This window comes from Onychostruthus taczanowskii, unplaced genomic scaffold (assembly GCF_017590055.1).
Source record: "Onychostruthus taczanowskii isolate IOZ18803 unplaced genomic scaffold, ASM1759005v1 scaffold4, whole genome shotgun sequence".
Lineage (NCBI taxonomy): Eukaryota > Metazoa > Chordata > Aves > Passeriformes > Passeridae > Onychostruthus > Onychostruthus taczanowskii.
In genome coordinates, this window is record NW_024501459.1 from 787,024 (window position 1) to 806,844 (window position 19,821).

At 38.6% G+C, this 19,821-nt stretch overlaps 1 protein-coding gene across 1 annotated transcript in view; it reads left to right on the top strand.

Annotated features, from left to right (window-relative positions):
• Nucleotides 1–19,821, top strand: part of SPIDR (scaffold protein involved in DNA repair) — a 195,726-nt gene that overhangs the window by 63,983 nt on the left and 111,922 nt on the right. The window contains exon 8 of the mRNA XM_041412567.1: nucleotides 11,149–11,368. Within this exon, the coding sequence (XP_041268501.1) occupies nucleotides 11,149–11,368 (220 nt within the window). The remainder of the gene's footprint in view (nucleotides 1–11,148; nucleotides 11,369–19,821) is intronic.

The window sequence follows — 19,821 nt, forward strand, 5'->3', positions numbered from 1 at the left end:
TCACTGGAGTTTTAGAGGGCTTACATTCCTTGGCCATTTGCATGCTGTGTGTTCAAAATGCCACCCATGTGGAATAGCACGTTGTATTTCTGAACTTAAGTCCTTACTTATTTTTCCAGCCACTTTGCCTAGATCTGATGTCAGGCTAGTTGGTCTCCAGTTATTGTAAGCCACTTTGTTTGCCATTCCTGAATAGTACTACAGTATCATTGTCCTTTCAGTCCCCTGGAATTTCACCAGTATCTGAATACATTCTAGAAAGTGGCATCAGGGAACCAGAGATGTCTTTAGCCAGCTCTTTTCAAAAATGCTATGCTGAAAATTGTACAGGCATGCTTACTTAAAACCATGAGAGGTTACTTCATCATTCTTATGTGGAGTGAGGCCATCCTCTCACTGCTTCTCAAATATGGAACAGAAATAGATATTGAATAGGCTTGCCTTTTTTAATAAAATGAAAAAATTTAATGCACGTTGTAGTAACAGACCTCCAACATTGCTAGTATTCTTTTTGTCCTAGTTTCACATGTGTCATTACAAAACCTTGTGTTTGGCTGCTCACCATTTTGTTAGACCAACTTTTAGGCTGAAATATTCCACGCTAAACATCTGCCCCTGGCTGAATTCCTTTCTTTGATTTTTCTTCTTTCTTTCAGAAAATGAGTCAGAATTCGTTAGCATTTTATGAGAAAAAAGGCTATGGGAAAATACCTTGCTCTATTCTTAAGTACATTTAAAAATTCTGATGAGTGTCTTTAAGATGATTTGGTTTTGGCAGAAGATGAACTGTTTCTGGGATATGCCTTTTCCATCATAACAAAAAATGTACAAGAAGTCTTTAGGACAAACTACTGTTTCATTTACCCTACAAGCATTTGCTACAATTTCTGAAAAATGCTGAACATGCCATAAATTTAGGAATACACTTCAACTCCACAGCTTCAATTTCACTTCCAATTCTCAATCCTTATTCCAAAATATAATGATTATAAAATAATCATTAAAATAGCTGTGATAGTATTTTGGGGATACTTTTTCATCTAGGGCAAAATTTATGTTTGATAGTTGTATTCTTAGAACGGCCATAATGTTTTGTAACACCAAAATGAAATTGGTATTTGGTTTGGAGGACATCAGTTGGAATGGTTGAAATTTTAGTAATGTAACTAGATAACCTTCTCTTTGCTTGTAGTCAGGAATGTGAAGTGTCAGCACAGCAAATGCGTGCCACTTTCAGCTTTCATCTCTTTAGGTTCAAGTTAAGGCTGTCTCACTAATTTAAGAATCTTCTTGAATTTTGTTTCCCCTCTGTTTTGCCCAGTAGCATTTCTAAGCCACACTGTTTCCAGGACTGTTTCTGACTTAGGCACAGAATTAGAGGAAAGAACTTTTCAAATAACAAACTCATTTGAGTCACTAAAGAATCCTGAAGATTAATGTGGAGGATTGAAGTAACTTAGTTGCTGGGAGAGCTGTCACGTCATTTTGGATATCCCATAGACATGCAGACCAGAAGTTCATTGCTAAAGCAGCGGGGAGCAATTTCAAATGAGATTGGTTTAAAGTCCTCCTTACAGATGAGATTTAAGGAAAAATGTTTCCAGAAGTTCCAGCTGTCACCCCCATTAGACATTTCAAATTGCAGAATTTTATGCCTTTATTTTGCTGTTGCTTGCTTTTAGGTTGTATCCATGTCCATATTACTCAAAAAACCCTAGTTTTTTGCTTTGTTTTTTTTTTTTTTTTTAATCCTGTCTGTTACCTCCCTGACCCCTTTCTGTAAGCAACCATTGTGGTTTGGCTGCCTCTTGGTCACTGGGATGAATCACTGCCCAGAAGAGAGCACCTCCTTTCAGAGAGCACGCACTTTCTGGTGTTTATGCAGCACACAGGGTCTCACTTTGGCTGACTCATTCTGCAGGGTAGAAGAAGCCTTAGTCCTTTCTCAGATTTTGACAATTTTGGGCTACAGTCACATTCTAGAGCTGGTCCCTGTGTTGGGATAGGCACTCACTAAGGATATGGGTTTTCTGTAAGGTGAATCCCACTTCTTTAAATCAAGGCAGCCATACCAAGCAGAGGCCTGAAGGGAGGGAATACCAGAGTCTGCCCGTGCTGCACAGCATTGGTTGGATGCTTTCTGTGGTTCAGCTCTAACAGAGGTGAATGTCAGGCTCTGCCACAAATCCAAAATTTTCTGTTCTTCACAAGATGTGAAAGGGGGGCTGAGGTGGAGGCCATGTAACAGCAAGTCTCTGATCAGCCAAGCTGATGGTTTGAGGGTACTCTGTGCAGGGGCTTGTAGACCATTTGCAGGCTTTTTTCTGTATGCAGTGCTGCAACTTCCCCATGAAGTTTCCTGTTTGGGCAAAGAGGAGATCTGGACAGCTGAAAGAGAGAGAGAAAAAAAAAAAACCAAACCCACAACAAAAACCCAAACCTTTTTCCTGTCAACATCTGCTGGAAGAAAAAATAGTGGTTTTCTGAGTTACATTCAGACAACCTTCCTGTCTATAGGAGAGGACACTAATAATATTTAAAGCAAACTCATGTGGATTCCTACTGTAACTTCTGAAATTCTGCTTTCTATACATCCTACCTTCCATTGGTTTTGTTTGTCTTACAGCTACTGTCAAAGCAGTTCTTTACCTTACATGCAGAAACATTTTATTCTCTAGCATTTATAATCTGCTGCAAGACTTGGTATTTGTTGATCCAAGGTTAAGATTCATGATTGTGTTACAACTGAATTTGAGTAGTAAACTGACAATAAAACAAAACCATTGATTTTTCTTTCCAAACTGCTCCTTCCTCTCAGGGAAAAGTGACCTTCAAGGGGCAGCAAATTTTCAGTTTACTGGGGCAAATGGAACACATACATGGGGGGAGGAGGGTGAAGCCCTGGAGATGAGGACAGGGTTCATGCCGCATGTTTTCAGGAAGGTTAAAAGGCTTACAGAAGAGGGTATAAACAATCTCTCCCGCTCTTCCAGTTTCATTGACTAGTTAGGATGATGGGAAGAAATTATTTTAGCAGCTTGAATGCCAAGAAACTTGTATTTGATGAAAAAAACATGGGTACCCCTTAACAGGGTTTCCTTTACTATGTAAAATTCTTCTAAAAAGACAGAAATCTGAGATTTGCTAGTTGTTGCTTATTTCTTATTTCTTGATAGTTTGTTTTATTACTTAAGAGTTAATACTATAAATTAGAGACATGGCAAGTGGCCATTTTTTTTTTCCTAGCCAACTGTCTGAACTTGTTACAGTGTTGGAGAAGAAAAACTCAAATGTGAACTTGTCTTCTTCAAACAAGAATTCTTTGTATTGTTTTGTTTTCCTATGAGAAACAATCATGACATGCATAGTCTCTTTAAGTAGCTCACATATGTTCTTATAAAGAATTTGTAGTGTTTAAAGCACAGCCAAATTCAGCAGACTTTTAAAAATTTATATAAATGTGGCAAGAAGCCATCATGCCTATGAGAGACTTGGTGTGTTTCTGAGAGAATTCTTCTTGAATGGCTTCAGAAGTTACCAGCCCAGGAAGAATAACAACATGTATAGATCAGAACAGCAACCAGATGGTTTTGTACAGGCTGTGAAAACCTGGAAACCCAGACCTGGTTTTCAGCATTGACTTTGAATTACAAGGGTCTGCTTGGTGTCTACCTGCTTGCTGAATTTGTTATGCCTGCACCTGTAAGTTATACATGAGGGAAGAGAAGGAGCAATAATGGGATACCAAGCAAAATAATGTTTTTGTTTTGATTTATGCCTGTAATTTGACATTTTATACTTTTTGCGCTTAAGAACGAAAGTAAAACTTTGTGGCTTGAACCAGAAAGTGGTTGGCTATTCTTCCACTGCAGATAGTATGTGAAGTCCCAGGAGAGTGTCTACTAACTGCAGTTTTGGAACCACTTTTGACAATTAGAAGTTAAATTATGTTGGGATGAAATAATGCCTTTGAAAAATAACTGAGTGAGACAAATTTGGAAGAGTGTTGCTAGTTTGCTTTATTAAACAAGGCATGAAGTGGAATTTTCTTTGTTTCCTTTATAATTCCATAATGTGTGTTTGACCTATTCATCTGAACCAAAGGCAAAGGGTGACTTTCATTCTTTGTGCAGTGAGTACTATTCCCAACCTTAATTGCCCACAATTCTTTGTAGTTTCAGTGGGAAAGTTTATTTTATGAAAGCTTTTACCTAAGATTAGTAGAAATTTGACTCGTGTGTAACACCTGCATTTTACATACTGCATATTTCTAAAGAATTTCCCAGTTAAGAGAAAGTATAACTTAACTTCTCAACTATGTATTTAGAGATGTCAGGTATGTAAAAATTTGCTTCTAAACTGCAGTTCATGTATACTATTTGTTTGATAGTTCTTTGAGCAAAAGTAACAGTAATTTGTTTTTCTTAAAAGTGTCTGTCCTTTCCCCATATCATTCAGATATCACTAAGATGAAGAATTTTGACTGTTTAGCTGATAAGAACAAGTTGCCTTCACTATTTTTGCACAAAACATGTATTTATTAGCAGTTTTTCAAATACTAATGTGGCTTCAAGCAAGCTCATCTTCCTCCCTTGTGTCTTCTTATGAGTTTGTAATGGCTTTATTCAGAAAGCTCTACTTGCATAAGGGTGATTTTTAATTTATTTAAAAGGAAGGTGAAATAGTCTTCCTTTTGCCTCTTGTCATGCTTTCTTGGTCTTTTTTATCCATGTGACTTGTGAGGTAAGTCTTGTGGCTGAGGAGTTTTATTTTGTCAGTTTTGCTTTTCATGATAGTTCACATGTATATTGTAGGTATGCATATGGTCCTTATTACATAGACTTTTTATTATCACAGTAATAATAATTTCCACTCCATTCTTCTTCATGCTTGGATATAAATTGGGTTTTTTCTGTAATGCTCAGCGGAGCAGAGCCATTCACTGCTTGGCATTTTCCTATGCTTCAGTTTTCTTTTGTGTTTCTAAGTGGTCTGTGTTGTTGTAGTTCACTGTTTTCTGCATTGGTACTGTGGCCTTTATGAACTTATTTCTGCCAGCTGTCATGTGATTGTTACATTCAGTTATATTCAGATGGGCACATGGCATCCTTCAGCCCTGTGGGTGAGATGCGTTCTTACAACATGGCAAGACTTTACATTTTCAGCAAGAATGGAAAATTGAAAAATTCAGGAGTGCCTGCTGTCATAGTAAACTTGGCTTTGTTTTGCTCTTGTTGATGTGGTGGTGTTAGTGTTGGTTCTGCTGGTCTGATCTGCAGGCACGTGCACTGGCTGTCCCAGCTGACATGTTCAAACCATGCAGAATTCAGTTTGTGGTCCTGAAACATTTTGTCTCACTCTGTAGGTCTTGTAGAGATTGCTCCGCTGCTGGAGTTCTATTGACCAGCTCTAAAGAGAGTTTCTTCCCTTTGAGAACTTTCCATTTAAGGCTACAGGTGCTCTTTTGGAACACTTGAACAGCAGCATTTTAGCAAAATTTACTGGAGTGAGGTGAAACTGCATGCGGTCTTACCGATATTGACATTTGATGCATTTCCATACATCAAGCACCATGGATACTCTCGTTGCAGTGTGTTCAGCTTCCTGTCGCTGTGTCACTAGAGAAACATAAAATTTGTGGCTCCCAAGAGATCATAATTTCTATATTTTCCTCCTCATTTGTCTTCCTTATTGGTAGCAACAGAGTTATTAAAACAAACTTTAGAGTTGTATTTCAGGCACTGAAGCCAGAATGTCTGAACATTTGGGTTTTTTTTTAAATTGTGCTCCTCAATGTTTTTTTCCTTCTCTCGTCTCCAAACTGCTTTTTGGTTGTTGAGAGTCAAAGCAGGCTGGCTTTCTTCTTAGCCTCACTCCTAGGCTGCCCTTGGCATGGCCAGTGCATCATCTGTGACCATGTACATTCAGTGTTGATGTGGTTTAAATACATGTGTCTGCTGTGAAGCCACTGTGTTAGGTCTGAAGATTAAGGGCATTCAGTCTGCCAGAGACTGTGGAGTCATCTGAAGTCTTCAAAGGGCTCAAGACCTCAGGGTCTGTGAGCTCCAAAGGAATGGGGAGCTTTCTTTTGCCCTTCCCCCCCAACTTTTTTTTCATTCTTTTTATTTCTTTTTAACCCTTCTGGAATTCAGAGTAAATGCAGAACATCTGCAAAATACTGCATCAAATTATATTTTGATGTCATGGTGTATGACATATGGTATATGACTGAAGGACAGCATCCCCGTTTGTACTAAAGTGATAAACAAAAATGAAAATAAGTTCCCAAGGAAACTGATGCATTCAGTGAAATTTGTTTGTTCATCTCCCAGGTACTGGAATTAACTTTGAGCTGCTTCATGTCTGGGTTGCAAATTGGAGTGAGAAACTAACATCCCAGAGGACATCTGGAATTAAATAATTAACTGTGTATGTCAGAGCAGATCTCTTAGGTGGTGAAACCAAAGTGTCTCTAGCTTAGGATCCTGTTTCTGGCAGTGACAAGAGCTACAAAAAATGCCTAGAAAAAATGATAAAAATGGCTAACTCTTTATGGTATTTTCCCAAAATATTCTCCCAAATACCTCCCACAGATCTCTGACTCTGGGACTTTCTACACCAGAATTACTATGTTCTTAGTAGTTCTAAATAAGTTTTTCTCCTACCAAAAAGTTACTGGTTGTTTTTCTGAACCCATGCATACAATATAGACCTGGTTTGATCACACAATTATGGATCATCAGGCTTTTTTGGAAATTATGCCCAAGGTCATTGCCAGGTTTGCTGCATTACTACTGTTGCAAAAAAGACCTTTCCCTGTGATTTCAAAGGTTCTGCTAATAGTAGCAGTGAGAGGTTGATGTTCCATATGCCCAGATTTGGATCAGGATTTCTTCGTCTTTGTCAGAGCTTCTTGTTTCTTGTCTGCAAGGTGAGGGAAGTTCTTACCAATCACAGCAAGGCTCCACCAAAGATGCTTCCCTGCTTAAATGGCTCATTCCTCCCACTAGTCAGTCTCTCTCATGGATTTCACTCCTTCAGGACCATTTGCAAAGTGTGAAGGAACTAATATGTTTGATCATGGTCCATCTAGCGATGGTTTCTGTCTGTTGCTTTTCAGAGGGTGGCATTTATCACAGTGGTGTTCTGCAAAGGATGATGTAACTAATCTAGCTCCTAACTGGTGCCTGATTTTTCTTGTACACTGTCCTTTCTTTGACCAATATGTTAATTCAGTAGTAGCCAGCATGTTACTGCAAGTCTTTGTGAACATTTCTCTTCTTATGGAAAATTCTGTGAGAAGTGAGGGAGCATTACAGGCCTTGGTGGCTGATCCCCTCCTTTCAGATGGTGTTCTTTAGAGGGCACGTTGTACATCTCAAATACCTCTGCAAAATTCATACTCAGCCAGATTTATCAGTGCCTTTCTGGCTCTCTTTGTGGCACCTTAAGCCTTGTGTATCAGTGATTGAATTACACTTCATGCCCCTGGGATGAATAAACTCTCTGTTTTTACTCGTAGGGCCAGATATTTCAAACAATCTTTGTGTCAGTGGATGTTTTCTCTGACTTTCCAGCTGACTCTGTGAAGGTTATGGAGAGATGCTGGAAGGGGCAGCTGTCCATGTTGGGCTGTGTTCCAGGACCAGTGAACTGCAGCAGCACTCTGTCACCAGAGCTCAGGACACCCAGGGCTTTGCTAAGAAATGCACCTATGTCTCACACTGGTCAGGCTGATCTGGGTTTCCATCTTTATCTCCCCCAAGCATTTCACTTTGCAGAGGCCTCTGGAGCCAGACTGAATATTTGGAGCAGGTCCTTCACTGAATACATGGTCAATCACTAGACAAGCTCCCCACATGCACCAAGCCTGTCATTTCAAGGAACATTTGTTGTATGATTTAGTATTAGGTGATCCTGTGAGGAGCAGGGAGTTGGATTTGAGAGTCCTTATGGACCCCTTTCAACTCAAGATCTTCTATGATTCTATAAGAGCTTTGTTAAACAGTCCTCAAATTGCTGATTGCTGCTTCATGGAAGATTTCTAAATGCATCCAGGCAGCTGTGTGCTCACTCACACAGTGAGTGTGCATGTGTACTTGTCTTTCAGTGGGAGAATAAGGATTACCTTCAATTAAGTAAACTGAAACAAGCTTTCCAGTTGGCTGAATTAGCTCCTTAATTCTCCTAGGAGCTAACCCTGAAGAAATCCATGAGTATTCTGGGCAGCAGAATGGGAAATGGAGAAATGTGCAGTGTAAGAATGGGCACAATTGCAGCACAGTTATTGACAGCACCTTTTAAAATGCATACAATTGTAAGGTATTCTTCCTTATTTAAGATTACTAGGTATTGCCTTGAAACGTGCACATATCTATTTCTGAATTTCTTGAGCTGTAATTCTGCTTTGTAAATGAAAGTAAGTGAACGATAACTTCAGCAAGCAAGTGGAATTTATGTAAGTTATCTGAGGGTGAAGGAGAACAATGTAAAACCCTAAAGTGAGATTTTTACATGGATGAACAAACAAGTAAACTCTGGAAACCGTAGAATTTGCAGTGATCCAGCCTGTCTCCTCACCCACAGATTTGCCCTTCAGTGTGCAGCCACATATGTTTGATTTATTTTTGATTGACATAACAATACAAGAGCCAAATGTATTAAACCAAAGCTACATTCTGAGCTTTGGTGTTTCATCATGTGCCAGCAATCCAAAGTGCTTTTCCATGTTGTTCAAGAGAACACTATCATCAGCAGTAATAATAATTTCAGAGTAATTAAACTAAACTATCTCTGTGCATCTAAATAAACAAATAGATTGTGGTTCTGTAGAATGTGCATGTGTGCCAAGTGTGAGACTTGGCTACTGGTCGAAATTGAGATGCTTTTAGTGTAGAAGCATTCTGCTTCATTTAGAATCAGCTCCCAGTGTTTCCACCAGCTTTAGGCTTGCAAGAGACTCTGATGTCATGGTAGGGTATTTTTTACTCCAATGTCTTTGAGAAACTTTCATACAGATATAGTTCTTGATTTGCCTAGTATTTTTAACTGTTGTACAGTCAGAGGTATTTAAAAGAAAAATGTTATTAGGCTGTCATTCATTGTCTTCAACCAGCTTATAAAATGAATAACATATAAGCTGCTGACCAGTAAGAATTATCATAAAATTCTGCACGTAAGAAATGCTTGGTTCAGAAGCGATGAGCAGTCTCTCTCACAAGCTGTCTTAATACTTTTTTTATAATAAGCTGTTGGTGCATTTGAAAATTGAGACTGATTTTGTTTTTGTGACTTGGTTTTTAAAGTGGATGTAAATGCAAATTGTGCTGTATGTCTAGAGGGAAGAGGTAAATGCTTAGTTACTTTAAAGGATGAGAATTTTTGTGGTTAGCAGAATTTGTTTATGCGTGCCAAATGACTTGGGGTTGACAGAGGACCACAACTGCAGCTAGTCAGGCAAAACAGAATTCAGCTGTGAATATTCTAAGCCCTTCCCTTCAGGCACAGAAAACTAGTCATTGCTCACCCTTGTCAGAATTTTCACATAAGCAAACATTATCTCAGTGTAGTGAGTATCTGCAGTGGCACTGTGACGTTACAGCTTTCTCTGAGAAGGTGACAGCAGTGAGGAGCAGCAACAGGCTGCAACCATCTCTCTTCATCAGTCAGTTTCAAAGGACTTGGCAGAAAGGGTTCATTCTCCTTCTTCTCAGATCTGGAAAAGGAGGTCAGCCTGTACTGGCTTGGACAGAAGTGGCTTATGTACATTTTGTGTCAGCCTGTCTGGTGGAACCCTTTATAGAGCTGGAAAATACCAGTTCAGGGGAAGCAGAATGCTTTGCAGAAGCATGTTGCGTGTGATGAAAAATGGGTTCGCATGAAAGTGGTTTTGAGAACAATTTAGTTGTATATTTCCAAATTGCTTTATTTCAGTTTCAGTATGAAATTTAATAAAAAAAGGGACAGAATTTTTTATTTTACTTGTGTATAATTCAACTTTATTAAATAAATTTGAAAGGTTTTAGGGCCCAGTTTCTTTGGTTTGGATTTCTTGAGGGTTGGGTTAATTTTTTTTTTGAAGTTTCTCATAAACTCAAACTAAAATATTTTGATTTATTTTCCAGAGGAAAAACATTCACAGTTGTGAAATGAGCCTTAAAATAAACAAACAAATAACTAGTACAGCTCTGCTGTTAAGTTCCAGTATCACGTTCACTGTTCCTCCCCTGTTTCTTCTTTGCTGTGGGAAGACAATAATTTATATCAGCTGTTTTTCTTGGGATGTTATGTTTTTCCCAATGCAACTTGTAAATCAAAAAGGGTAGAACTGGGGATCTGCTGCCTTTGTCCTCTGGGACCCTTTTCTGCCCCACTAAATGCTTGTAGTGTGTCTGAGTAGCTGCTGCCCTGTGCAGAGTGCAAAGTGACCCAGGGTAATTTCATTTCAGTGCAAAGTTGTTTCTTGTTCAGCAGAGATGAAATTGCTAAGAATTGATCTGTGTAGATGCTTGTATCTGTTCGTGTTGCTTTAAAACAACAGAGCCTTCTGACTACCCTGACTGCCTACTGATAAAATGGATGATCAGTTTTGCAATAATTATTTTTAGGCAGTGCATCTTACTCCTTCTTTCTCCACATTTGTCCCTCAGTGTGAATCATCAGCTTTTAGATGCTTTGTATTCTTCCAATTTGGTTTTTGACAGCTGCTGCTTTGAGAAAGGTCAAGAAGGGCAAACACAACTTCATTTTTAACACAGTGTTCGATTATTCTGTTTTTAAATAAATGCATTTTTTGCAGTATCTAATAAAAAAGACTGAACAAAGTCAATGAGTTGCAAGATTTGAAAGTTGAGATGTGGTGGGAGAGGGCTTCTTGTAGGGAGTTTGTGAGTTCATTGATATGTGGAAGAAGTGCAGGTGGGATTTTTTCTTTACAATTAATAGTATCTATAGAGAAAACAAAAATTACTGCAAAAGCTCAACATAGGTCTTTCAATAACGCTGTGTATTCTACTCATACGTGGATTTATCACTGTTGGACAGATGTGCAGAGCACAGAGGGATGCACATCTTTAGAGTGCCAGAACTTCTTTCATTCTCCTCATCCAGACTTTGCATTTTTATTTTTTATTTTCACTTTCTTCCCAGATAAATCTGGTGTTTTAATTGTGAAGATCTTAGAAATATTTGAGGAGTGCACGATACAAGTTGCCATCTGCCAGCAGCTGGAACAGTCTCCTGCTACGCTTTCACTAGAGGATGCTGTCATCAATGCAGAGGAACCAATACTCAAGGTCCTCTTCACAAGAGAGACAGCAGCTCACCTGAAGAGCAGACCACAGGATGTCATCCACATCTATCCCCCATGGTGAGTAAGGAGAAGGGCCACACTTGCTGTAGCACTGCAGAACAAAGTGGAGTTGATGGAGTACTGGCTGCACTGTCGTAGGAAAAACCTTGAGGGCTAACGGGAGAACAGGGCATTCTTGTGGTCATCTGTCTCTGGCAGCTTGAGAGACTTTGACAGATACCTTCAAGACAGCTCAGATAACAACTGTATGTGTATCATGGTGCCTCTAGTGTTGCTCAGGGCTTCGGTTGTGTTTTCACTTAATATTTTCATGTTTAGAGCACTAGGAAGGCCTGAGCAATGTCTTATCAATGATAAGGCCAATAAAGTGCATACTTTCTGGTAGCAAAGTAGTTCAGGAATGCTCATCTGTTGTTGGGAGCATGGGTATAATATTTCAGTGGAAAAGTCTCTATTAACTGTGTCCTCTTCAGCACAGCCTTTTCTGGAATTCTTCAAAATGTTTGGTCTATGCTTGTGATTATTTTCTGGGTTGGATTATTTACCTGAATTTTAAAGGATACCAAAAATGACGAGATTTCTAGTAAAGCAGCTGGTTGGTAGTGGCTGTAGGCTGGAAGGACTACCCTTCATAAAAAATTAGGGGAACTTTGAAGTGGGAACATTACTTCTCTCTTCACTACCCTCCACCCCAAATTATAAAAGAGGAAATACTTTTCTTATGTATTTCAGCATTCATTACCTGAGTTTTAGCCTCCAGCTGCCTCTCATGTTTGACCATATCCTTTTGCAAAATACTTTTTCCTGTTTTGCAAAGGTCTGTATCTGTTTTTTATCTTCATTGATAGCTGCAAATCTTTTCTGAGTTCCCCAATTTGTAATCTTTTGCTTCTGAAATGTTTTTAACTCTTTTTGGATGCAATTCAAAAACTAAGGGAAGATATTTTATTTGGGGTTTTTATGGCTACAGATACAGCTATTGATAATTTAGATGTAAATAGATCAGTAGCAAAGAGAAAATGAAGTTCAATATTAATTAAATCCTAGTCTGATGTGATTCTGATTCACTGCCTTTTTTTGTTCTCATTTATCTTTTCCTTCATAAGCTTTTTTAAATGCTTTACATTTGGTTTTGTTTTCCTGTTTTCTTCTTGTTTCTCTCTCCTACAAACTTAGTTCCGTTTTTCTCTTCAGGTTTCCTCTGTCGTTTTTAAACCACGAGATTTTGCATTTATGCAGCTATATCCTTCTGTGTAGACCTTAACCTACATGAAGATTTTTGTACCAGAAAAACTGTTTTAAGTAGGGTGTGATTCAACTTTTCTCTTTGTTTCCTTCATTTTTCTTCTCCTGACCTGTTACTGTAGAATGCTTAGCATGAGTAAGTCTCGGACTGCTGCAGCTTGTTGCATGTCTGCTCTGGGAAGATGTAAATCTGCACTGATCTGATCCTTTCCAGACTACAGGCATCTGCAACTGTACTAGTGTACTCTTCTCATTTGTTTAAATTTTAAGACGTTCTGGACACAAAGCTCATTCCTGTATGCATGTAAACCGAGATTTCTTTAGGAAGTTTCGTAGCTAGCTGTCTGTCTTCCTAGAAACTCTGCCTTTTATTTGCTTTTTTATATATATATATTTAGTAGAATGCTTTTCATGTAGGAAAAAGGTTATTTCATGAAACCATAATGTTTGAACAGAGGATACGTCTGCATTGTCATGGTTGCTTTCCTTACCTACATGTCCCTCAAGGCATAAATACATCAGTTAATTGTAGCAAAACTGCACTAAACCTCATCTCTAGTCCTATTTTCTATCTTTTTGAAATTATCTTAATGTCAGTTGTCTCTTTGATTACTCAACCAACTTCAGAAAAAGTTGGGCTGGATACTGTTAAAATGCTGGAGGCAGGGAGGGGAGAGAATGAGGGATGTTTTTGTTTTAGATTATAATTTGGCACTTTTAGTTTACATTAATTGGAAATTGGATTTGTGTACTTAGTGGAAGTTTCCTCTATCACCGTTCCAAGCTTCTATTCTCTTAAACTCTTACTTGAGAACTCTGAATGCTGAAATCTAGTTCTTGTTCCTCTGCATTGAATTTGTACTTCTGTTAAAAACAAATGCTGTTTCTGTTAAAACGCTTGTCTGTCAATTCAAATGTGTGACTAGAGAAAAAACAAATTAACTAAATCTAATCCTGACACGGTGAAATAAGCATATTTATGTATCTTGTTAACATCTTATGTATCTTATTAAAATCAGTCAGGAGCAAAAGGGACAAAAAAAAAAAAAAAGTAGATGCAAGGGGAGGCAATCCTTGAACTACCTGTGTGATTCTGGGATACATAATACACTGCACATTGTTGTCCTGTATTTTGAGACTGTTGTATGGCAAGACAGAGTGGGATATGATGGGGTGTTTTGTAAGTGGCCAGCTTCTGGTGCTGCTGTGTCCTGAGAGCAAAATTTCCCATTACCTTTAAAATAAAAGTCCAGAATTGCGTTCTGACTTTGCTTTTTGCTCTCTGACCAGGTGTCCAAGTAGGCTGTAGACACACAGGCTGCTGGCTCCTGGAAGTGATTATTCATGTCAAAAATTGAACACATCATTTTGCAGCCTTTGTGAAATTAGACTTTGCTTCTGTAAGTGTACTTGTAGTGCTGTGAGCTCGGTGCATAACCTGGTATGTGAAACATCTCCAGCAGTAGACTTGCATTAAGTACTTCAGGAAGCAGTGTTTAGAGAAGTGCTGATATGCTTGTTGGTATTTGTTTGCATATGGAATCCCGTGAAACTTCAGCACTGCAGTATAAGCAATTTAATTTCAAAAATATAATATTGACAAGGGGCTGGTTGTAAGAACCTTACCACTAGACATTGCTCATGAGAACAGTCCCACTGGATTTCAGAGGAGCTTTGTGTCAGGGCAAGAATTACTAGGACTAAACCCAGATTTCTTTGTAACTAGATATTAATTTCTTCTGGTCCAATATCTTAAGCTACATATTTACAATCTTGAAAGCAGGGGATTTGATGTAAGAATTGTCACTTGCTATAGGGAAAGGAACCCCCATAAAATGATAAAAGCTTTCCAACCAGCATGTGTGGTGCAGGACAGAGCTCAGCTGCCTGACCACTGAGGCATCTGACAGGAGACTGCTCTGATCTTGTGGCTGTGTGGAAGTATTATTGCAGTGTTGTATCTAAATAAGGCCTATTAGCTTGGACACATCACATGAAAATGATTGTGTGTTTTGGGCTGGAGCTGGTTTCTGTCTGGCCAGCTGGGAACAAAACAGGCAAAAGAACTCAGCCCTGCCTGCCCCTGCCTGTGTAGGCTTGCCTTTGGTTTTCTTTGCAGTACCTGAGCAATTTCTTGCATTGAGATTTTAAATGAACACCTCATAACTGTTTGCAAACTAAATCTGAATCATTAAGTGTTTTTAACACCTGGAAAAGAAAAAAGTTTATTACTGAGTTTAATTAAATTGATTTCTGAGTCTTTATTCACTTTGCAGAAATACGTATCCAGCAAAAAATAAAGATTGCCTGCAAAGACATGAGAGAGTGGAAACAAAGGCTTCCACTCCTCCATTGGTGGTGATGTTATGGCTCCAGCATACCTGGGGTTTTTGTCTGTTTGTTTAATTGTAAAAATTATAGAAAAAATTTACCATACCTGACAGAAAGTAATGAGAGTTGGTATTTTTAGAGATTCCTGGGGTCATTTGACTGCTGACGCTGCAAGGCTTGGGGATAGACTGTTTGCCTTAGATACTCCTGTCTTCTGCTCATAGATATGCCTACTAGTTAATATTCAAGATAAACTGACCTGAAGAAAATGGTACTGATTAGAATTCTTTCCCTTGCCAGTAAGTTTAACAACTTTGAAATGTTTTTCATGTATTTCTGCTGTAAAACTACTAAAAGTATGTGATATTATTAGAGTTCTTGGCAATAGCAGTTTAAACCACAGATCACGTTTGATTTGGACGGGCTCAGAGGTCGATCCATACCTATTGAGTGTGAATGTCTGGTATGAAGCCTCTAGTTCAGGAGGTTCATGTGGTGCTAGTTACTGGGGGCAGGGGCAGTATGAAGGGGACATAACCACTCTGTTCTGTTCTTACACTGCCTGAAAACACTGCAGAAAACAAGATCCTTGGCTGGGTAGCCGTTATTCCCCATGCAACTTCTCTGAAACAGTTTATTTTAGGAACTTGGTATGGCAAGTACATAAAACACTTAAATCTGTGACATCAACAAGCAACTTCAAAGTTGTTCTTTAGTTTCTCTTAACCTGTGAAACCACGGGGAGTCATAATTACTCAACTTTGAGTGTTCCAGTGCCTGGAGAAAGTGTTTAATGTGGACTTCTCATTTCTGTTTGCATAATGCTAAATTCAGTCTCTCCTCAGTGAAGGAGTTTTAAAAGACTTTGAATTATTTACTGCCAAGAAGAACAACTCATACAAAACATTGCCACAGTTCAGCTGTACAGGGATGAATTCTTGTATGTTAAGTCCTTTAGTGTAGGCCAATGGTGGAAGTTGCTGTAGAAACATGCAGGCAAGCTCTGAAGAAATTTATGTGCAAGAAGCAATCTGGTTTTGTGGATTTGGGTAATATTCTGCTTTAGAATTATCCTGGGCATGCTGTAGGCCGTATTGTTGACTCAACAACAGCATTTATGATAAATGAGTGTGTTACTGTGATTTTTGCATTGCCTTACCTAACACTGTCTTACGTCATCTGGGTGAGAAACAACAGGAGCAACACAGGGAGCTCACATTAAATAGGTGTTTTGAGCTAGCATGGCTCATGGGCTCATGTTAAAGAGCATTTGGCTTCCATTTGATGATTTATTTTATTTTTAGATTTTTTTTTCACTGTTGCTCTCACCAAGCAAGGGAAACATTTAAGACCATTTACAAAGTACCTCCCTATCACAAGAAAGATCATGTGAAAGCAGCATGTAGGCTTCACATATGAATGAAATGCAGAAATTATCTCCTGCTGCTCTGCAAAAAAAGCATCTATATCCTCCTAAGCTCTCTCAAATTAAGGAAAGTTGTGTATAGAACATCTTTTAGATAAATTCAGTTTCTCTGGTTACTCCACAGAGAAGCAGATCTATCAAGCAATGCTTGATAGATCAGTTTTGTTCGACTGATCAATGGTAATCATCTTCCTCTCATGAAATCTGGGCACTTTATATACACATATAAAGATTGAAACTGATGGAAAAGGGGGAGGTGGGGGGAGATCACCAGTCAGATCCCTCTCATTGGAAAGATGCTGGCTCTGCCTTAACATCTTCAAAGAAAGAATGTAACAATAGCAGAGTGGGAGAACCTGATAAGAGGGATGAGGCTCACTCAGAAGATAAAATTCTACAAAACTTCAGAGCTGTAAAGCCAGTGTGGGCACTATTTCTAAAGTACATATGGGAATGGCCTTGGAGCCAAAGATCAGATCAATATCATCTGCTTGGAATTGCTTATCGGAGATCATGCAGTTGTGAAAATTGAAGTTCCTTTCAGAAGCAGCTGAAGCAGCAGCAAGTTTTTTGCAAGAATTTATTTTTTGTTTTGTTAAGATATACTTTTCCTAGTGCAATCACTTCAGAAGAGGTGTTTTGTCTTTTGAGAACGGAAATACACATACTTTCTATGAACTGAAAGTGGTCCCTAGCAAGCTTTTAAAGTAATTTCTTCAGTGTTTCTTTTGCTTTGTCTTTTCTTGACAGAATAGTCCTTAGGATTTTTCTCCTTTCCTCTTTTTTCTTTTAAAAAATTACTATTTTTCTTCTGTCCATCCTCTCATGGAAAGGGAGAAAATTTTATCTGTATAGCTGCTCAGGTGTATGCTATTTGGTTTCTCTAGAAGTGAAGAGATGAAGCAATTATTATATGAGTTTGTTTACTTTGCATGTAGAAAATCAAAACAACAATTTCTTAGTAATCTAATCAATGAATAGTGGTGTTCCTTCATAGGTGGATGACATAATTGGAAAAATGCAGAATTGCACAGCTTTGATTCCAAGAGGAAAAAAAAGTCATTGATGTCATTTCTGTGATCTGCCACAACCACCTGAAGCAACAGATATTTTGGATGTGGGCTATGTCTAATAAACACAGTAACGTGATAACATTTTTACAGTGAGACAGACGTGCTTATTTTTAAAAGTGTGGCATGGATAGACACATTATACAAATGCCATGCAGAAAATACACGTAGACTGAAAAACAAAAATGAAAAACCTGCTCTCTGTAAAAGGGGTTTCCATGGAGAAAAGAATGGAAACACAGGAAGGCGGGAGCCTCAAGATAGTAGATACACAGTTGTGTAGAAGATTGAAACTGGATTTTTAAACACGACTGCCTGTCTCTGGATTAATAGCTGATGGTATCTTGACACGCTGAAAAAGGGGAATTTCCACTTCATTGTACCAATGAGATGCGGGGGTTTGTTGATACATTTGTTTGCTTTCGGCCAAATCAGCGGGGTCAGAAGCGAGCGGTGTGTTTGCAAAGCAGCAGCTTGGTTTTCAGATCAAGGTTGAAACGCGTTGTTGCTGGCACAGAAGCCTCCATCGGGGTAGAATACCTCTGGTCTCCCTGACCAGATGTGTGTCTGAACTGGGCACATCCAGTCAGGAGATGTGCTCCTGCCTCACACCCCCACAGCCTGCATGGAGCTCACCCGAAAGGAGCACTGCATGTTGTTCTCTGGAGGGAGTCTCCACCACGATGACTTTTTCCAACATGGGCTTGTAAGAATAAAGGAGTTGTAGACTAGAGGCAGGGGATGTGAACAGCCTGGTTTATGCTTGGGATGTGTTTTTCTACATTTTTCCTAAATAATAGATACCATCCAACTTAGGTCCTACTGGAATAACTGTGGTGTCCAGTTAATGGGAAAAATCTGAATCACCTCACTGTGGTGCTTCCATGTTGAGGAATTAGCGTACATTTCAGTCCACAGCTTTTAGCAACAGAATAGGAAAATGGTTTGTAAACATCCATTCCGTACAGTCAGTGCTGTTGTTTATGTCCGAAAAATTACTGGAAAAAATATTCAGTGAGAATGAAAATTCTTCTCCTAATATTCACGAAACAATCTTATCCTGAAAAATCTAATAAAGTTTTGTTTCATTTTGTTTTTTAATGAAAAGTCTGTACTTGAAACTTTCCAGCTTTTATAAGTGAGGAAATTCCAAGCATTTTGCAGTGACAGATACTGTTAGTGGGTAGTTGTCCACTGACGTCAAAACCAGAGGATGGTGAACAGCTTTGTTCAAGTCAACGAAAAATGTACGGTCTTGGATAAACTCTGTGTTAGCAACGGAGCTATCATTGATATACGAGCAGCTTCACATGAGTTCCCATGTGTATTCAATCCAATGCTAAATTCCAGATCTTGTTTAATGAGCAACTGATGGAGCCAAGACCTGGCACTGCAGTCTGCTTTATCCAGTCATGAAGGAAAAACAAGCTAAATAAGTTCAGATGAACAAGTTCAGAATTACTGCAGGGTTATTAAAAAGTTGTGATTTGTATTCCTCTGCTAATGTTTATGACTAACAGATTTGGGACGTGTAAAACAATACTTAATTTGTAAAAAGACCATGTGCCAAAATTCCTTCAGTCGTTTAACCACTGAAGAGCAAGTTTTGACTTTGTGAATGGGTTTATTTGAATGTTTAAGATTATCAGTAAACAGCTAATCTTTTAAAAAAAATCACATTTTGAAAAATTATGGTTTCTGCTTGTTGGATTGCTGTTCAGCACTTTCACTTCATGAAATAAAATGTATTTCGATAGCTTACTGTGGAGAGGCAATTTTCAAGACAAGTGCCAGTCTCTTTATTTAACAGATGTGATTTGCTACTGTAATGGTAGGTGTGTATTTGGAGTATGATTGTTTCCATGCAGTTCTGTGTGCAGTTAGATTGGGGCTTGAATAAGCTGGATATTTTCTGGATATGAGCTGGATTTTCATGCTAAGGATGCTTTTGTCCTTGGGCAATTTTGCGTGGGCAAAAAGATGGATAAAGCGTGAGTTTGCCAAATTATCCTGTGTGGTCATTCCCTACAATATCAAGGTATGCTTTGTCAGATTCCTCCTCCTGAATGTCATATTTAAGTGTAGGTAAGCAACAGTTAATTACTGTAGTCCTAGCAGAAATAGTAATTAAAGCCCCAAGTATTTCAAAAGGGGAATGTGGCTTTCAGATATTTGAAAGATTTGGAATGTTGCTACCCAAAATACAGTATTTAAAACATCTCAGCTATCCTGGGGGGCGGGAGCATGGAAGGCAAGGGGGAGAACAAATTTTACTGTTACTTCTACCAGGCAGATTACTTCTCTTTCAGTAAAAGCTCATGGAAAAAAATACCTGTAGTTTTATGTATTTTTGGCAGAAGAATATACTTTGGTATACAAAACAGTTCAGCTGTGAAACATTCAGTGTAGCCTTTTGTGTGTTTGATGGAGCTTCTCTT